We start from the raw sequence: 20,093 nt of genomic DNA, 5'->3' as shown, positions 1-20,093 counted from the left end.
TGGCCGCTGAGCCTGCGCGTCCGGAGCCTGTGCTCCGCAACGGGAGAGGCCACAACAGTGAGAGGCCCGCGTATCACAAAAAAAAAAAAAAAAAAAAGTTCTCCCCACTGCTCAAGGTGCTAACTCAATACAAACATCCAGCCTTGAGGAAATCCTGGCCACCACCTTTACCTAGTACTATATTAAGTTCATTCAAAATGAGGTGAAGAGAGAGCACTTGGATACTTTATGAAAAACAGGCGGGACTTCCCTGGCATTCCAGTGGTTAAGACTCCACACTCCCAATGCAGGGGGCATGGGTTCGATCCCTAGTCAGGGAACTAAGATCCCGCATGCCGGATGGCGTGGCCAAAAAAAAAAAGAAAGGAAAACAGTCATCTGTGGAACTCCTGTTGTAGCTATTGCTCCATTTCTCAGAAGCTTACTGCAGACAGACAAATATGAAGCCTTTATGAATGAGGTTAAGCTATGAAGGTACAACTCATACCAAATAAAGTGTCTTTTGCTAAACCCTCTGATATACAGCAGTGATAACACTGATGGGGAAAGAAAAGACCAATGTACTTCCAAGCAAAAATTCTTTCATATGAAATCAAATCTACATGCTTACGTACAGTGAAGCGGCTGGAATACACTGATTTTTATAAAACAGGAAAATTTCTAACCAAAGTCATGACAACTTACTCTAGCCTAACTTATATTTTACCCCAAAAAGATGTTTAAGTGCATCTATTTATGTACTGTCCTTTGTATACAAGTAACTCTCGAAACAAGGGCGTTATTGTTAACAACGCCCATTCATTTGAGCCATGAATGATAACCTATTATAAGTCCATGGTTAGAGACCTAACAATCAGTCAGGAAAAAAGCACGAGGAGCACAGGGGTAGAGTTTCCTTTGAAACTCTAAATGGCTTGAGCTTGTGTGCCCTGGCTTCCTCTTGCATTTTCCATAATCCTTATCCTCGCAACACTTCAGGGCAACTTCCCCACCAGAGACACTTCCTTGAGCCACAGTGGAGACAGCATGTTTCTCAGAGCCACTGTTTATCAGACTGCTGTGAATGAGATGGCCTTTATCAAAAGGTCTTCATTTCAGAGTGCATACAAATCATCACACTTGCATTAGTGTCTCCAGACCAAAACATAGAGTGAGTAGGAGAGATCTGTCTCAACCCTCACAAGGACATACACATCTCTGAAATGAAACAGAGCCCTTCATGGCCACTCTTCCACCGTCAAAAAGAAGGTTTCTTACCTTTATCAATATCACTGAGATTGAATCTGATACAGTCACATATCATAAATATCTATTTCTATTATATCCAGGCTATTTCATCTATATGTGATTTCCAATGAAGATATCAACTGTCATTATTGCCTCATTTTCAACTTTCTTCCCTTTTTTCTAAACCTTGATAACATGCTCTTACTTATTTAAAAAACAATGGAGACTATTTAAAAGCCAGTATATCATCCTAAAATTTGTCTTGACCCTATAAATCTTTCTTTACCTTTATAGTCCCACCTTGACATTCCTACCAATTACAACTTCTGACTTCTGTAGAAGTACATTCCTTTGCAGTTAAAAAAAAATAATCATTTTACTACAACTTATCTAAAATGTTAAATTTAATTTTAAATATGCCAATGCTCATTAGTGTAAAAATGCAAATGAAGCAAGATTAACATCATTTGTCCTAAAATGGAAGCCATCTATTGGAATCAACAGGTCTTAAAGCATTTATATATTCCCTATTTATTCTCAATAATTAGAAATCCATTTCAAAATGTAATATTTCCCACAAGCTCAAAGTCCACATTTCAACCCTTGATATTATTATGATGTTTCTAATCAATCTTAAAATGAACTGGAATTTCTGTTTTTCACCTAAGGGTTCTGACAAGTTTCCAAAGAACAGTAACAAATTTTCACCAATTTTTTTCTTGTGACTAATGAAATTGATTTGCATGATGGTGAACCCAAACCAAAGACAAAATCAGAGTTGGCCTCATCCATTTGTGCTTGGGTAATTATGAGAAACCACATTTTAAGACAAAATTTCTCTGTTCTTAACCAAAATTCCATTGTTGGTAGTAGGTTAAGGAAGTACCCTTTCTTTATTCATTCCTCTTTAACAGGCATGTATCTCTAAATTTCACATCTTACTGTGAATTAGTTAACAGATGCTTTTCCTATATAAGAGAAATCTGAACCAAGGAGAAGACAGTAAAGGGAGGAGGAAAGTTCCCTGAAGGCAGGGAGATAAGGGAATAAAGGAGAAGGGAATAAAAAATGGCAGCCCTGAGTACAGTCATAGACCTAATTGAAATGACTAATGCTAGGCTAGGATCAAATCAGTGACCTTGGCGTCATTCATGCTATCAACCATTCAAGTGTGCTGACAGAGCACATTGAAAACCATCATAAATTCACAAACTGAAAGTATTCTGTCTCAAGAATAAGTCTGGAATTGTGATGATATCCAGTTCTTCTGGAGGTTTTGGGGAAATTATCTGTACCTACTTTGCAAATAGAAAGGGCCCATATTTGAGGTTGTAGCAATTCCATTCTCCACTCAACCTTGAAATTTTAGGTGAGATCATCTCTTCTGGCACAAAGAATACTATTCTCAAAAGGATACTTAAGAGTTAAGTATCCTTGGCAACAAGGCTGAGTTAATTATGGGACCTTGGCAGGTCAATCTGTGGTTAAAAAGAAAAAAGACAGAGGATCCCTGGAGGATGGGCACAGAAATGCAGTACCAGAGACAAACCTCACTGCATAGCAGTCTGCCCACCCTCTCCCCACACGGTCCACATCCCAGACTCAGATCCCTGTGCTTCCAATGGGACACTGTTAAACCTAGTTGCAGAACACAGGAAGAGCTATTAAAGGTGGGATCACTCTCTGAAGGCCCATGCAGTACAAGGGTGAAGGGCAAGGTAGACCCTTACTTCCTCAGCCTTGGGTACACTCATAAGCTCAGATCTATTTTGCTTTTGTGGAAATATTTGCTTCTTTTTCACTGTTGAGAGATGTTTTGTTGATATAACCAGATATGCTGGCAGCCCTCACGAACTGAGGATACGTCCTCATTTTGACTGTGGGCTTGAGAAATTAATCCAGTTCTCAGGAAGGTCCATTCTTTACGCTTCCCTTTCCCCAACTCTACAATAAGGTCTAAAGTATCTCCCTCTCAGCCTTTCTTCCTATGTTCTCTAAGGTCAAATCAAACAACAGGTACGTTTTAGAGATTTTCAGAAGAAAAGGACTCAATTTAATGTACTGTTATTACATTGCTAATTAAACAATTCATTTAAATAAACTTTAGGGCTTCCCTGGTGGAGCAGTGGTTGAGAATCCGCCTGCCAATGCAGGGGACACGGGTTCAAACCCTGGTCCGGGAAGATCCCACACACCACAGAGCAACTAAGCCCGTGCGTCACAACTACTGAGCCTGCGCTCTGGAGCCCATGAGCCGCAACTACTGAAGCCCGTGTGCCTATAACCTGTGCTCTGCCACAAGAGAAGCCACTGCAATGAGAAGCCCGCACACCACAAAGAAGAGTAGACCCTGCTTGCTGCAACTAGAGAAAAGCCCGCGTGCAGCAACTAAGACCCAATGCAGCCATAAATAAATAAATAAATAAATAAATAAACAAACTTTAAAAGATTTGATTTACTTAATGTCCTTATGGCTAATAAGGACGACTAATTCCAGAGCAGAAATGGTTATCTCAGGCAATGTATTCTAAATCATAATTTAATATTTAATAATATTTAGAATAATTCTGTATTCTAAATGAAATTTCTAGGACTGTCCCATCTGCCCAATTGTCTTTTTTTTTTTTTGTGGTACGCGGGCCTCTCACTGTTGTGGCCTCTCCCGTTGCGGAGCACAGGCTCCGGATGCGCAGGCTCAGTAACCATGGCTCACGGGCCCAGCCGCTCCGCGGCATGTGGGATCTTCCCGGACCGGGGCACGAACCCGTGTCCCCTGCATCAGCAGGCGGATTCTCAACCACTCCGCCACCAGGGAAGCCCTGCCCAATTGTCTTATAGACCTCCTATCCCAGGACAATTTGAGAAAACAAGAATTAAAAGACTTTCATAGTTGTAACTTTTTACCATGTCTCTAGGCTGTATGCATTTATGAAAACTAAGCATAAGACTATGCTTGAAAAAGAATGAGCGGGAACATAGTTTTCACTTGAATTTCTCCATCTTTGGTCATAACTAAGTACAAACATGAGCTGACCCATTCCAGAGCCATGCCTGAACTTCCATAACACCTTGTTTAAGCCTCTTTTATAGTATTCATCACACTGTAGCACATGATTTCACCTGTCTATAATAGCAGTATCATATGTATGTTACTCATCTTTGGAAACTTTTTCCTCTCTTCCCCTTCTTCTTCCACTCCTGTTCCCTCCTAACATAGTATCTAGCATAGCAGAAAAGCCCAGTAAATGTTTAATGAATGAATGGATAGTAAATAAATGAATGAATGATGACATCTATGGAAAAGGACTAGAAAAAATAATGAATTATACAAGCTGCTTTTTAATCAGTTATTGGGTGCTGCTGTTTTGTGTATAATCCTTAAAAGCTGAATGCCAACTAATATCTCTAAAAGGCAAGTAAAGAAAAATCCATGTTCCTGTTTATACTTCATTGGCAAGCTTTAAAAAAGGATGACTTTCTTATTATAATCAATAGTCAAGGAAATTATTTGAATTCCACATTTGAATATCATAAAGCTTTTATTTCTTATGTGGAACCCAAATTCAGTAAACTTCACCGTACACTGTTCATGAATGGAGTTATACATAGGAGCACACTTTATACTTTTTTTCTTTTCTGCTGGAGTTATCAGCCAAATACTGTCACTTGCATGGGAATGTGAAAATTATTATAAAGGGATTAATAGGAAGTCATACAATATTTGTTTGCACCATTCTCACACAGTGTGTCTATTTTCCCTGATAGTATTATTAGTAACTTTCAAGTGGCTCACAAAACTGTGTTTCCACTTAAAAGTCTATCAGAATACCCAATGGCTAATCCACCCCTCAAGCAAATTTACTGTCTGCCGTGATCAATGTGCTAGTATTTGAATCTAGGAGTTTTAGGGAAATCTGTGTAGACTCACAAAAACTGTATAGCAATATCATCTTCAGCTTCAGTACCCACCCTTCTTTTCGTATCTGTCAGTGCCAACTACAATCTAAGACAATGAAAAAGTCATTTGCTCACTCAGTTTAAAACCAGTATTTCTAAAGCCCCTGGAGAATCCGGCTTTTTTCATCACGAAAGGTTCTAGACCTTTCACAAATCAACCCTGGTCCAGAGGCCCTGGTGAGATGTATTCCCTTTATCCACCCCCCACCCTCGGAATCTCGTATCCCAGGAAAATAAAACTACAGTCAGATCTAGGGTTAACTTAGAACAATTTGAAGCCTTCTTCCTTCCCTACCACTCACCATGAAGGTGTCAGTTCTTTAAACTAAGGAGCTGTCTATATTATTCAAAACGTCCAATAAACATCCAAATGGAAATAAATAGTTAGCAGTGGATCTGGATCAGGTGATACACTGACTCTGGTTGGCTTTCATCAAATAATTAGCAGAGAGCTGTTCTAGTTGCCATATTCAATGCCTGAGTTATTTGGCTTTAACCATTTTTAGATCCCTAAGAGAATGGTGTGGTAGGGAACCCCTCTACCATTCTCCTACTGCAATCTACACCCAGACCTCCATACCCAACCCACATCTACACGCTCTCTCTCTACATACAACTATTGCTTTGAGTATAGTTTTTTCTGGTGACTCTCTGACAGACCAGTTTAAAATGATGTGGCTGTTAGAATGGCCACCATCCACCCAGATTTCCTTCTCTCCTATCCCCCTTTCCTACCATTCCGTCTGCTTTATGGGACTTATCACTAGGCCACAGAGACATCATAATCCTGGAACAGAAAGAGAGAAATTATCAACTGCAAATGTTCCCACTATGTTCCCACTCATAGCAGTATTATAATAAACCTCCCTTTCTAGAGACAGACTCTGGAAGCTGGATGTTCTCCTTAAGTTTTGGTCAACAAATTGAAACAAAAAGAAGAGTTGAATGTGAATTGCAAAGACATATAATTTCTGCTGAAGAAACACCTATTTTTCTACACAAACCCAACTCTCCCCCAAATTCTACTTCCTCCTTAAGATTATGCTAATACTCAAGCTGTAGAAAAAGGAACTGTGGTAGAGAAGGAAAAGAAGGCAAAGGAGAAGATGGGAGAGAAAAATTGTAAAGATCAATAAAAATTAATTGTGGTTAAAAGTTTTCAGTAACTAAGAAAAATTTAAAAATAAAAACATTGAAAAAGGCAAAAAAGACTACTAGAAAAATGGTAAATCATACATTATAAGTCAATAAGAAGGTGTGTGGTGGGAAGAAAAGGAAAAATATCCCACAAATAAAATAAATATAAGAGACTAGAAAGTAAAGGCAAAATCTAGATAATAAAGGAGATAAAATGTCAAGTAATTTTCAGAAGTCTTGTGGTCAAGAAGAAAAAGATTTGGAATGAGGGCAAATCAGGGAGAAAGTTTTCAAAAAGATTTGTAATGTCCTCCCCAATCTAGAACACTTTGTGATTTTTAAGAACATAAAATATAACCTACGTATCTTTATTTGATTATTAAAATAATCATGTTTGGCACATGAAAAAATGCAATTGTCTCAGATTATTGCAATTTTTTAAAATTTAATGAGCTACCAACTATGGAATTTATGGGAAACGATGAAATTTAAGAATATAAAGAGCTACAAATTTCATCATATAACAAATGATGTTAACTGGGCTTATTATTTTTCCTGTCTGTTGGATACAAAAATCTTTTTAAAAGATGCCAAGGAGCAGAAAGAAAAAGAAAACACTCACTGGACACTGTTTTGCCTCATAGATGTTTGCCTACTAAACAAATATCAACATCAAGTGTTGAGAATAAGGGTCTGGTTGCCATTGACTAAATATGTATACGTAGGATGGTCATTTCTCTTTTCTGAGTGTCGTGTGTCATCTTTAAAATGAGGAGGTTGGGTTAGAATGCCATCTGGCTCTAATTTAACGTGGTAATTCAAAAGCCACTGTAGTGGCTGCTGTGGTTCCCCACCCAGATTGCTTCTTCCCCAAAGTCCTTTAGGAATGAAATGCTGATCCACCCCAGCTGCTGGGACTATGGATGGTTGATGGCTCTTAGCTGCATCCCTCTCTAGGAATTGTCCTTAACCAAAGAGATCCACCCAGCTCGAGGTTACGCCCCCTTCCTGGGAGCAACTTGCATCCAATGACTGGTCTGGTAGGGGCTATAAAGGCTGGGCCGTCTTGCCTCCATTCAGGACCTCCCTCTAGGACCACCCCAGCCCTGAGCTCCCTGTGGTGTCAGCTGAGGTCTTTGTGGCATCTGCATCACAGTTCAATGTCCCTCTCTGCCCAGTCCTGCTTCCTTCATTCCCTAACAGGTGTTGAACCTGAGCTCACACCCCAATAAACTTCCTGAAGCAGATCTCCACATTAGCATCTGTTTTTTTTTTTCCAGAAACCCAACATGGAATAGGCATTAGATCCCTCTAACTTCTGTGAAAACAGCAGTGCCTCCTGGAAGCAGAAATGCTTTATTCTGAGATGTGGATTGTATTTCTTGTCCTCATAATCAGGAAGCATGGAGCTAATACTACTGTCTGATCATCATTTTCACAGAGTATGATGAAACACTATAGAATTATTTCAGAAGACTAGGATTAGGTATGAATATAGAAACACTAAATCTTAAGGTTTTTATTCATTATTCTAACAGTAAAAATGTACATTATAGTTTGATTTTTCAAGAAAAAAAATGAGTGAATCTTTTTCTCCAAGCCTTTGCTTTTCCAGGGGAAAAAAAGAGCCTAGTACCAATAATTAAAAAATAGAAAAGGGCTATGAAGAAGGGGGGAAACAGAGAGTAAAAAATAATAATTGTTTTTCTTAAGGAGCTGAGAATTAAATTTAAAAATGAAATACAAACGAAAGTGTACATTTTTTAAAATCCTCAGAATTAGAGAGAAAGAAAATTAAAACACATACATAATAAATACCATCACTCAAAACTCATAGGTCTCATTAAACTAACCGAAGTTTGTATATTCTTTTCTGACTTTGAATGGGATTCTTTTAAAGTTTTTTTTTCAAGAACTTTGGTAATTTTTTTTCTTTCCCCAGTTTCTTTTTTCTGTCCTTTTTATTGTTTTTCCCTCTAATGTATAATGATTTCATCCTGTCCAGTACATTTAAAACAAGCCAATATGCTTCCCTCTTATTGGAGGGAGCTCTCCTATTCACTTTATAGTTTACTTTTGTCTCTTTTTTGCATATGTCAATTTCTTCTGCATTATTCAAACAATCAGAGAAATCTTAAATTGAGGTCAAATTGACCTCGAAAAGGCAATTGGTAGACACATATTCTCTTCCATAAATTTCACGTCCTTCTCTGCAATTCAAAAATGAGCCGTCTACCAAATATTTAGATGTTTCGGAGCTACTTGCAGCTTGGCAACAAGAGAAATCCTAGATCTTGGTAAAGTAGCAACAGGTGATTTAGCAAGCATGGCATGATCCTGCATCTGATCCCTGCCAGGATAACAGAGGGTCTTATTTACAGTCTCTTGCCTTGGCCCTTCTAAGTAGGTATGGTTTTCTGTTTACTTATCCCCTAGCATTAGGCCCTGGAACAATGTTGAACATAGGTCACTGGCCCTGGTGCCAGAGAGGATCAGGGGCTCTGGAATATTTACAGTTTCCCTTCTTCTGCTTCCATAAATGAAACGGTCAGTCTGAATGGAGTAAATCAAGGGCCAGCTGGCTAAAAACACAACTGGCAACAAAGCACTTGGGCTCCTTCCAAGAGCTGGTGTTTAAAGAAATGCCATTTAAAGAGCAAATTCCAACTACCATAATAACGGTTAAGGACACTAGCTGTAGGATGTTAACAGTCAAATTTTACTCAAAGATTTTCGTTTCCAAAGTTTGGAACCTATTATGTATCCCCTTCTTCTTAAGAAATTTTCTAGTCTTGGAAAAATAGCCAATCCCTTATCCTCTAACAAACGACAAATATATACTATATACTTTGAGAATGTTAAATAAATTCTGTGCCATGATGTACCAAGCATTTTATTTATTTGCCGCTCCGCGGCATGTGGGATCTTCCCGGACCGGGGCACGAACCCGTGTCCCCTGCATCAGCAGGCGGATTCTCAACCACTCCGCCACCAGGGAAGCCCTGCCCAATTGTCTTATAGACCTCCTATCCCAGGACAATTTGAGAAAACAAGAATTAAAAGACTTTCATAGTTGTAACTTTTTACCATGTCTCTAGGCTGTATGCATTTATGAAAACTAAGCATAAGACTATGCTTGAAAAAGAATGAGAGGGAACATAGTTTTCACTTGAATTTCTCCATCTTTGGTCATAACTAAGTACAAACGTGAGCTGACCCATTCCAGAGCCATGCCTGAACTTTCATAACACATTGTTTAAGCCTCTTTTATAGTATTCATCACACTGTAGCACATGATTTCACCTGTCTATAATAGCAGTATCATATGTATGTTACTCATCTTTGGAAACTTTTTCCTCTCTTCCCCTTCTTCTTCCACTCCTGTTCCCTCCTAACATAGTATCTAGCATAGCAGAAAAGCCCAGTAAATGTTTAATGAATGAATGGATAGTAAATAAATGAATGAATGATGACATCTATGGAAAAGGACTAGAAAAAATAATGAATTATACAAGCTGCTCTTTAATCAGTTATTGGGTGCTGCTGTTTTGTGTATAATCCTTAAAAGCTGAATGCCAACTAATATCTCTAAAAGGCAAGTAAAGAAAAATCCATGTTCCTGTTTATACTTCATTGGCAAGCTTTAAAAAAGGATGACTTTCTTATTATAATCAATAGTCAAGGAAATTATTTGAATTCCACATTTGAATATCATAAAGCTTTTATTTCTTATGTGGAACCCAAATTCAGTAAACTTCACCGTACACTGTTCATGAATGGAGTTATACATAGGAGCACACTTTATACTTTTTTTCTTTTCTGCTGGAGTTATCAGCCAAATACTGTCACTTGCATGGGAATGTGAAAATTATTATAAAGGGATTAATAGGAAGTCATACAATATTTGTTTGCACCATTCTCACACAGTGTGTCTATTTTCCCTGATAGTATTATTAGTAACTTTCAAGTGGCTCACAAAACTGTGTTTCCACTTAAAAGTCTATCAGAATACCCAATGGCTAATCCACCCCTCAAGCAAATTTACTGCCTGCCGTGATCAATGTGCTAGTATTTGAATCTAGGAGTTTTAGGGAAATCTGTGTAGACTCACAAAAACTGTATAGCAATATCATCTTCAGCTTCAGTACCCACCCTTCTTTTCGTATCTGTCAGTGCCAACTACAATCTAAGACAATGAAAAAGTCATTTGCTCACTCAGTTTAAAACCAGTATTTCTAAAGCCCCTGGAGAATCCGGCTTTTTTCATCACGAAAGGTTCTAGACCTTTCACAAATCAACCCTGGTCCAGAGGCCCTGGTGAGATGTATTCCCTTTATCCACCCCCCACCCTCGGAATCTCGTATCCCAGGAAAATAAAACTACAGTCAGATCTAGGGTTAACTTAGAACAATTTGAAGCCTTCTTCCTTCCCTACCACTCACCATGAAGGTGTCAGTTCTTTAAACTAAGGAGCTGTCTATATTATTCAAAACGTCCAATAAACATCCAAATGGAAATAAATAGTTAGCAGTGGATCTGGATCAGGTGATACACTGACTCTGGTTGGCTTTCATCAAATAATTAGCAGAGAGCTGTTCTAGTTGCCATATTCAATGCCTGAGTTATTTGGCTTTAACCATTTTTAGATCCCTAAGAGAATGGTGTGGTAGGGAACCCCTCTACCATTCTCCTACTGCAATCTACACCCAGATCTCCATACCCAACCCACATCTACACGCTCTCTCTCTACATACAACTATTGCTCTGAGTATAGTTTTTTCTGGTGACTCTCTGACAGACCAGTTTAAAATGATGTGGCTGTTAGAATGGCCACCATCCACCCAGATTTCCTTCTCTCCTATCCCCCTTTCCTACCATTCCGTCTGCTTTATGGGACTTATCACTAGGCCACAGAGACATCATAATCCTGGAACAGAAAGAGAGAAATTATCAACTGCAAATGTTCCCACTATGTTCCCACTCATAGCAGTATTATAATAAACCTCCCTTTCTAGAGACAGACTCTGGAAGCTGGATGTTCTCCTTAAGTTTTGGTCAACAAATTGAAACAAAAAGAAGAGTTGAATGTGAATTGCAAAGACATATAATTTCTGCTGAAGAAACACCTATTTTTCTACACAAACCCAACTCTCCCCCAAATTCTACTTCCTCCTTAAGATTATGCTAATACTCAAGCTGTAGAAAAAGGAACTGTGGTAGAGAAGGAAAAGAAGGCAAAGGAGAAGATGGGAGAGAAAAATTGTAAAGATCAATAAAAATTAATTGTGGTTAAAAGTTTTCAGTAACTAAGAAAAATTTAAAAATAAAAACATTGAAAAAGGCAAAAAAGACTACTAGAAAAATGGTAAATCATACATTATAAGTCAATAAGAAGGTGTGTGGTGGGAAGAAAAGGAAAAATATCCCACAAATAAAATAAATATAAGAGACTAGAAAGTAAAGGCAAAATCTAGATAATAAAGGAGATAAAATGTCAAGTAATTTTCAGAAGTCTTGTGGTCAAGAAGAAAAAGATTTGGAATGAGGGCAAATCAGGGAGAAAGTTTTCAAAAAGATTTGTAATGTCCTCCCCAATCTAGAACACTTTGTGATTTTTAAGAACATAAAATATAACCTACGTATCTTTATTTGATTATTAAAATAATCATGTTTGGCACATGAAAAAATGCAATTGTCTCAGATTATTGCAATTTTTTAAAATTTAATGAGCTACCAACTATGGAATTTATGGGAAACGATGAAATTTAAGAATATAAAGAGCTACAAATTTCATCATATAACAAATGATGTTAACTGGGCTTATTATTTTTCCTGTCTGTTGGATACAAAAATCTTTTTAAAAGATGCCAAGGAGCAGAAAGAAAAAGAAAACACTCACTGGACACTGTTTTGCCTCATAGATGTTTGCCTACTAAACAAATATCAACATCAAGTGTTGAGAATAAGGGTCTGGTTGCCATTGACTAAATATGTATACGTAGGATGGTCATTTCTCTTTTCTGAGTGTCGTGTGTCATCTTTAAAATGAGGAGGTTGGGTTAGAATGCCATCTGGCTCTAATTTAACGTGGTAATTCAAAAGCCACTGTAGTGGCTGCTGTGGTTCCCCACCCAGATTGCTTCTTCCCCAAAGTCCTTTAGGAATGAAATGCTGATCCACCCCAGCTGCTGGGACTATGGATGGTTGATGGCTCTTAGCTGCATCCCTCTCTAGGAATTGTCCTTAACCAAAGAGATCCACCCAGCTCGAGGTTACGCCCCCTTCCTGGGAGCAACTTGCATCCAATGACTGGTCTGGTAGGGGCTATAAAGGCTGGGCCGTCTTGCCTCCATTCAGGACCTCCCTCTAGGACCACCCCAGCCCTGAGCTCCCTGTGGTGTCAGCTGAGGTCTTTGTGGCATCTGCATCACAGTTCAATGTCCCTCTCTGCCCAGTCCTGCTTCCTTCATTCCCTAACAGGTGTTGAACCTGAGCTCACACCCCAATAAACTTCCTGAAGCAGATCTCCACATTAGCATCTGTTTTTTTTTTTCCAGAAACCCAACATGGAATAGGCATTAGATCCCTCTAACTTCTGTGAAAACAGCAGTGCCTCCTGGAAGCAGAAATGCTTTATTCTGAGATGTGGATTGTATTTCTTGTCCTCATAATCAGGAAGCATGGAGCTAATACTACTGTCTGATCATCATTTTCACAGAGTATGATGAAACACTATAGAATTATTTCAGAAGACTAGGATTAGGTATGAATATAGAAACACTAAATCTTAAGGTTTTTATTCATTATTCTAACAGTAAAAATGTACATTATAGTTTGATTTTTCAAGAAAAAAAATGAGTGAATCTTTTTCTCCAAGCCTTTGCTTTTCCAGGGGAAAAAAAGAGCCTAGTACCAATAATTAAAAAATAGAAAAGGGCTATGAAGAAGGGGGGAAACAGAGAGTAAAAAATAATAATTGTTTTTCTTAAGGAGCTGAGAATTAAATTTAAAAATGAAATACAAACGAAAGTGTACATTTTTTAAAATCCTCAGAATTAGAGAGAAAGAAAATTAAAACACATACATAATAAATACCATCACTCAAAACTCATAGGTCTCATTAAACTAACCGAAGTTTGTATATTCTTTTCTGACTTTGAATGGGATTCTTTTAAAGTTTTTTTTTCAAGAACTTTGGTAATTTTTTTTCTTTCCCCAGTTTCTTTTTTCTGTCCTTTTTATTGTTTTTCCCTCTAATGTATAATGATTTCATCCTGTCCAGTACATTTAAAACAAGCCAATATGCTTCCCTCTTATTGGAGGGAGCTCTCCTATTCACTTTATAGTTTACTTTTGTCTCTTTTTTGCATATGTCAATTTCTTCTGCATTATTCAAACAATCAGAGAAATCTTAAATTGAAATTGACCTCGAAAAGGCAATTGGTAGACACATATTCTCTTCCATAAATTTCACGTCCTTCTCTGCAATTCAAAAATGAGCCGTCTACCAAATATTTAGATGTTTCGGAGCTACTTGCAGCTTGGCAACAAGAGAAATCCTAGATCTTGGTAAAGTAGCAACAGGTGATTTAGCAAGCATGGCATGATCCTGCATCTGATCCCTGCCAGGATAACAGAGGGTCTTATTTACAGTCTCTTGCCTTGGCCCTTCTAAGTAGGTATGGTTTTCTGTTTACTTATCCCCTAGCATTAGGCCCTGGAACAATGTTGAACATAGGTCACTGGCCCTGGTGCCAGAGAGGATCAGGGGCTCTGGAATATTTACAGTTTCCCTTCTTCTGCTTCCATAAATGAAACGGTCAGTCTGAATGGAGTAAATCAAGGGCCAGCTGGCTAAAAACACAACTGGCAACAAAGCACTTGGGCTCCTTCCAAGAGCTGGTGTTTAAAGAAATGCCATTTAAAGAGCAAATTCCAACTACCATAATAACGGTTAAGGACACTAGCTGTAGGATGTTAACAGTCAAATTTTACTCAAAGATTTTCGTTTCCAAAGTTTGGAACCTATTATGTATCCCCTTCTTCTTAAGAAATTTTCTAGTCTTGGAAAAATAGCCAATCCCTTATCCTCTAACAAACGACAAATATATACTATATACTTTGAGAATGTTAAATAAATTCTGTGCCATGATGTACCAAGCATTTTATTTATTTTGTATAAGTGAGTTATTTTTGCTTAAGCTCATTTATACAAAATAAATAAAATGGTTACAAAATTGAGAGGGAAAAAAAGAGAAACAGAAATGACATACGAATTTAGGTGGGATAGCATGGCAGACAGCAGACAAACTAATTTGGGAGGTTACTAATACATCCAGGCCAAGTGACAAACAAAGAAAAGCAGATTTCTTTTGTTAAATAAAATATTACTCCAATTTTGATATTTAAGAAGAAATGTGCTAATATCCTCGGGGAAGAAATCATATTGGAGCACTAGAAACTTAGTAGATAAGTGATGCAGGGGTTTTTTTTCTTGCTAGGTTCCAATAATGACAGTCCTGGACTGGCTACTTATTAACTCTAGAATCTCTGATAGTCTCCAAATCAGAAATCTATATGTATAAAGCCATAGTTCAGAGAGAGAAATTTAAAATCTGAACAATTCTATACATTATGAGGTGATCATTATTTCCCAATCCAGGAGTAGATGAGTTTGAAGGTGAGTGGACAAAGCTGCTCAGGTCCGCCCCTGTGCCCAGTATATAAATGCCAATGTCTACAAATGATTGGCAAGAGAAATGAGGGAGGGACCCTGAGAAAATGTGAAGGGCTTCAGCAGCCAGGTAGGTGCGTGGAGCAGCCGGTCTGATGCTATAAATCCCGGAAATGAATAAAGCCCGTAGTTTGAGAGCCCCTGGAAGGCATTACCTCTACATAGGGCACGACCTTGCAGGAGAAGTCCTCCAGCAGCCACTTCTTGGTCAGCTCATGAAAGATGACGAGCGGGAGGCAGAAGAAGATGATGAGAAAGTCCCAGAAGGCCAGGTTGGCCAAGAGGGAGTTGGAGATGCTCCGCATGTAGTAGTTGTGACACACGATGCACATCACCGCCAGGTTGCCTATGATGCCGGTCCCGAAGATCACCACCGACAAACACATGACCGCATAGGCTCCATATGACTCCTGGGTCAGTGGGTAGAAAGGGTTCTTCAGTCGCAAGCGCGGGTTCGTGCTGTTCCCCCGCCGAGGACCCCCGCGTTCGTGAACTCCTTCAAGGGAAGACCCATTCAGAGCCAGCGCCCTGCCAGGGGGTGCAATCGTCCGCCCTTCGTGCCCCGACGGTCCATTGACCGTCTTGGGTTGGGGCTCGTGCTGGGAACCCTGGAGCTTCCCGGCTCTCCTTGGCCAATAATAAAGGTCGCCGGCTCCGGGTTCCTTCCTCACGCTCTGCTCCTGACTGCGCCCAGAAATGCCAGCGCCTCTGGGACCCTTTTCCTTCTCCTCTGAGGTGTGAAGGAGGAGTTGGAGAGCCGTGGGGCTCCCTCTCCCCAAAGCACCCGGGGGCTGCTGACCCCGGGCACCTTTCCACCTCCGGGCGCCAGGTGGTCTGGCTGGAGGTCCCGAGGGCTCCGCTGCCGACGCCTCCGCCCCTCTGCCCGCACCTGGGTCACCGCCGCGGGCCGCGGGCGGGTCCCATGAAGGCGCCAAGCGCACCGCTGCCTCCTGCTCCTCCGCCCTGGGCGCACGGGTTGGCAGAAGGTCTCCTGCAGAATTTCCCGGTCCGCAAGCGTCCCTGCCGCGACGCTGGATCAGCGTAGGTGAACAGCTTTGCCCCAGATAATTTTCGTTGCCGGGCGCAGGGCCGGACCCGAGGACGGGAGAAGCGGAGACCTTCAGCAGCAGCAGAAGCAGCAGCCGCGAGGTGCGGGCGAGACGCGCGCCCGCGGCCCGCATGGCTGGGCGAGGGCGCACCCGGCAACGGCGGCTCCTGCTTAGGGCCGACACCTGCCGCCAGAGTTGCCGCTGAGAGTTAGACACATGCACGTACTAACCCCCGCCCCTGCAGCGGGGGACGGGGGATTAGGGGGAGGCTGGGGGATGGGTCTTGGGGTCACAGCCCTTCCCCTCTACAATCCTTCCTCGTTCGGTGTCCCGTGCATTTCTCAGCCAAGTCCAACCCGAGCGCTGCGTATCCCCAAGATTCAGAGAGGGAATCGCTGCTGCCGGTGGCTGACCTTGAAAACTTGCAACCAACGCCTGACTGTTGATTAATGTTGCGACTGGGAGAAGCCCGGACGAAGCCCCACGCTCCTCCCTCCCTGCCTTTGGGGTGGCTGCCTTCCTGGTAACAGTCGCTCTGCCTATTTACATGCTTTCGATATAGCTTTATCCAGCAGCAAGACGAGGTCGCTTCAAGGGAAAGGAAAGCAAGTTCCCCACCTTCAGATGACTAGTAGCCACACTCCCGCTCCCGCTTGCCGGAGACAGGCTGCCCACAGCCAGACGCCGCGCACATGCGCCGGGGAAACTCTCGCCCCACCTATAACCCCAGCGACGCGCGAGGCTCCTGCGGACGAGGAGAAGCGGGATGCGAAGCCCGCGGCCACGGCCAAAGTTGTTTCTCCTCTTGCTCAAAGTTGACCAGGGGGCGGCGCGGGCTGCTGGGCGGCGCGTCTCCGCGGAGAAGGGAATCGGTGGTGGGGAGGGCTAGCTCTGCTCCTCGGTGGACAGTGCCGGCGGCCGCAGGAGCTTGTGGCGGCGACAGCGGGCGCAGCCCGGGCGGAGAGTGTGGTGCCCGGAACCGCCGCGGGCGAGGCGGTGCGTGGCCAGGAAGCCCCTCGCCGCCGCTCCAGCCGCAGCGCGCGCCCGCCAAACCCAGCGCTCCGCTCCTTGCCTCCTCCCCCTCCTCAGCCTCCTGCGAGAGACGCGCTGGTTTGTGGGGAGACGGGATCCCCTGGCGGCTTACGAGGTCACTAAACCCACACACGTTTCATTCAAGCCCTTTGTAGCGGCTTCCACGCGTACGAGCTGGAAGCGGCGAGGGAACGAGGGCGGAGGCGCGGAGCCTGCGCGGCTCGAGGCTAGGGATGGGCGGGACATGTTAATTCCCAGATGTCTGAACCAGCCTGACGGGTCGCCCAGTCGGGTTGTAGGAAGAGGCGGGGGGGGGGGGGTGGGGGGGGGAGATCCGTGCGTTCGCTTCCAGGCCTGGGTCCTCGAGGGAGTCGTAAGGTGAGGCGCTCGCCTCCTTAGGTGTTTCCAAGAACTGAGGACGGGAAAGAAAGGAAGCTCAGAGGCTTCCATCATAGAGAATGAACAGCTCTGAGAGTGGGGATGCGAAGGATACCCCTTTCCCTTTAACACGGGGTTAGGAGGCATCCTACCAGGGGTTACTTTAGAACCACTCAGACCACAATGAAAGTAGTTTTGTTTGATGAAATAGAAGGAAATGATAGGTAGGGGGAAATTAACTTGAACAGAACTTCCAGCCTGGCTGACCAGGCCTTTCCAGCCTTTTATACTGTAAAACCCCACACTCAGGCCACAGCTGTCAGGGTATAGCTAATACGACAGACAAATATCAGACAAACTGATTAAGAGAGAGCAAGTGATAGAGGAAGAAATAAACACATTTTGAAAAAAGGGAACATGTAGAGAGACAGGAGAAAACACAATGAGAAATAATGCCTATTGTGGTAGGTAGAATAATGGCCTTCCAAAAGATGTCCACATCCTAATTCTTAACACCTGTGAAAATGTTACTTTACATGGCAAAAGGGACTTTGCAGATGTGATTTCTCAAGGGATTCTCATCCTCTTGAGGGGGGGGAGAAGATCATGGATTATCCAAGTGGGTCCATTGAAATCACAGGGGTCCGTGCAAGAGGGAGGTAAGAGGGTCTGAGTGAAGGGAGACTCTGAGCTAAAATAATGCTGGAGATCTCTAGAAACTGGAAAAGGCAAGGAATAGGCCGTGCCTGATCATTTTTAGAGTTCTGACCCCCAGAATGATAAGATAATGAATTTGTGTTTTTTAAGCCACTTTAAGCCACCTATCAATTACAATGGAGTTTCTGCAAAGGGTGCAAAAGCTATTTCCTTGTTGAACTTGAATTTCTCTCTGGGTAGAGGTGGAAATTAGTGATACATTAATGTGATCTAGAGTAAAAAAAAGGATTAAAAAAAATAGCTCACATGTATAATAACCAAGACTTAAAATTAATGAGATGAGAGGGGGGCAATATCTCTGGTTTTATGTTGACAACTTTTTTTTTCTTGTTCACAACTAACCCAGATTACCCCCTCCTGAATTTTTTTTTAATGAAGTATTACAGTTAAAGTAGAAGATTTCTCTCACCCTGTTCGCATCTCTCTATCACCTGAGGTGACTAATATTCTGAATCTGATGTGTATTTTTTCATCCACATATTTTGTACTTTTATGCTAGATCATATATGATTTATCATACTGTTCTGTGTGCTTTTTAAGAGTTACACAAATGGTGGCATAGCATAGTTAAGACACTGAATTTTGCTCTTTTCCTTTTACACTTATAATTCTGAGATTCTGCCTAATTGATACATGTAAGTCTAGTTTGTCCTTTTTATGAATATGCTATAGTTAATTTTTACATTCCTACATTGGTTAACATTTGTGTTGTATCCATTCTTTTTACTCTTAAAAACAAACTTAGAAGTTTCCTTGTGCCCACATGCAAGAGCTCCTCTAGGGTTTATACTTACGCATGATATTTCAGGTTCATAGGATATTAACACCATCAGCTTTTTAAGGTATTAACAAATTACTTTCTCCAAGAGCAGGATATGAGAAGCCCCCTTTTCTTCCTATCCCCTCAAGTTTTGTTTGGATATTGTCATTGTCATTCATTTTTGCCAGTCTCATGGAGGTAAAATAGCATTTCATTGTTATTATAATTTGTAGTTCTATAATTATTAGTGAGGTTGAGCATCTTTCCACCTTTTATTGGTAAGTTGGGTTTCTTCTTTTGTGACATTCCTGATCCCATCCTAGATAGACACTGGTTCTCACTACTTCTGCACCACAGTCTGCTTCCAACTTGTGGCTTGATTTTTAGTTTGTTGATGGTGTCGTTATTGGTTCAGAAATGTAAAACTTTTAGAAGTACTTATCATTATTGTCCTTTATACTTTTGCTTCTTGAGTTTTGCTTATTAAATCTTTCCTACTCTGATGTCATAATGACATTTTCCTAAAAATTATTCTCAAAGTTTTAAATATTTCGTGTTCATATTGAGGTCTTTAATATGAAATATATTTTATATATAATATGAAGAAATATATATAATTTTATTTTTACCTATATGGGTTGTCAATTTTTTTCATCACCATTTATTGACTAGCCCAACCATTCCTACCATTTGTAATGACAGTTCTCTTATTTTATTGAACTCCCACATAAGTTTACGTACGCTTTCCTGTTTTCTCTTCTATTCATTGGTTACACTGGTCTGTTTGGCTATCCCTGTACCAACATCATGCTATTTTTATTTCTGCAGTTATGTAAGTTTTAATATCTGGTAAGGTACATATGGTAGCTCTAAAATTTGTTAATAACTTTAAATTTTATATGTAGACTTAACTAATCTACAAATAACGCCAAATTTATTTCTTTACAACAACCATTTGTTTTCCTTGTCTTATTTCATTGTTAAGTACTTCCAGTACAGTGCTGACTAAAAGAGGTGATCCATGTCCTTAAATAACTCAGTTTCATAAATTATTTTTAAAATGTTCTGAATGTTAAGCTAGCCTAGCATTCCTAGGGATAAG

At 40.9% G+C, this 20,093-nt stretch overlaps 1 protein-coding gene across 1 annotated transcript in view; it reads right to left on the bottom strand.

Annotated features, from left to right (window-relative positions):
* Positions 1-17,072, bottom strand: part of GPR37 (G protein-coupled receptor 37) — a 22,353-nt gene extending 5,281 nt beyond the window's left edge. The window contains exon 1 of the mRNA XM_007107222.2: positions 15,211-17,072. Coding sequence (XP_007107284.1) covers positions 15,211-16,236 — 1,026 coding nt within the window. The 5' untranslated portion in view covers positions 16,237-17,072. The remainder of the gene's footprint in view (positions 1-15,210) is intronic.
* Between the last annotated feature and the right edge of the window lie 3,021 nt (positions 17,073-20,093).

This window comes from Physeter macrocephalus, chromosome 5, assembly GCF_002837175.3.
Source record: "Physeter macrocephalus isolate SW-GA chromosome 5, ASM283717v5, whole genome shotgun sequence".
NCBI lineage: Eukaryota > Metazoa > Chordata > Mammalia > Artiodactyla > Physeteridae > Physeter > Physeter macrocephalus.
The sequence above is the reverse complement of the archived record's forward strand: the minus strand, read 5'-3'. Positions and strand labels throughout refer to the sequence as shown.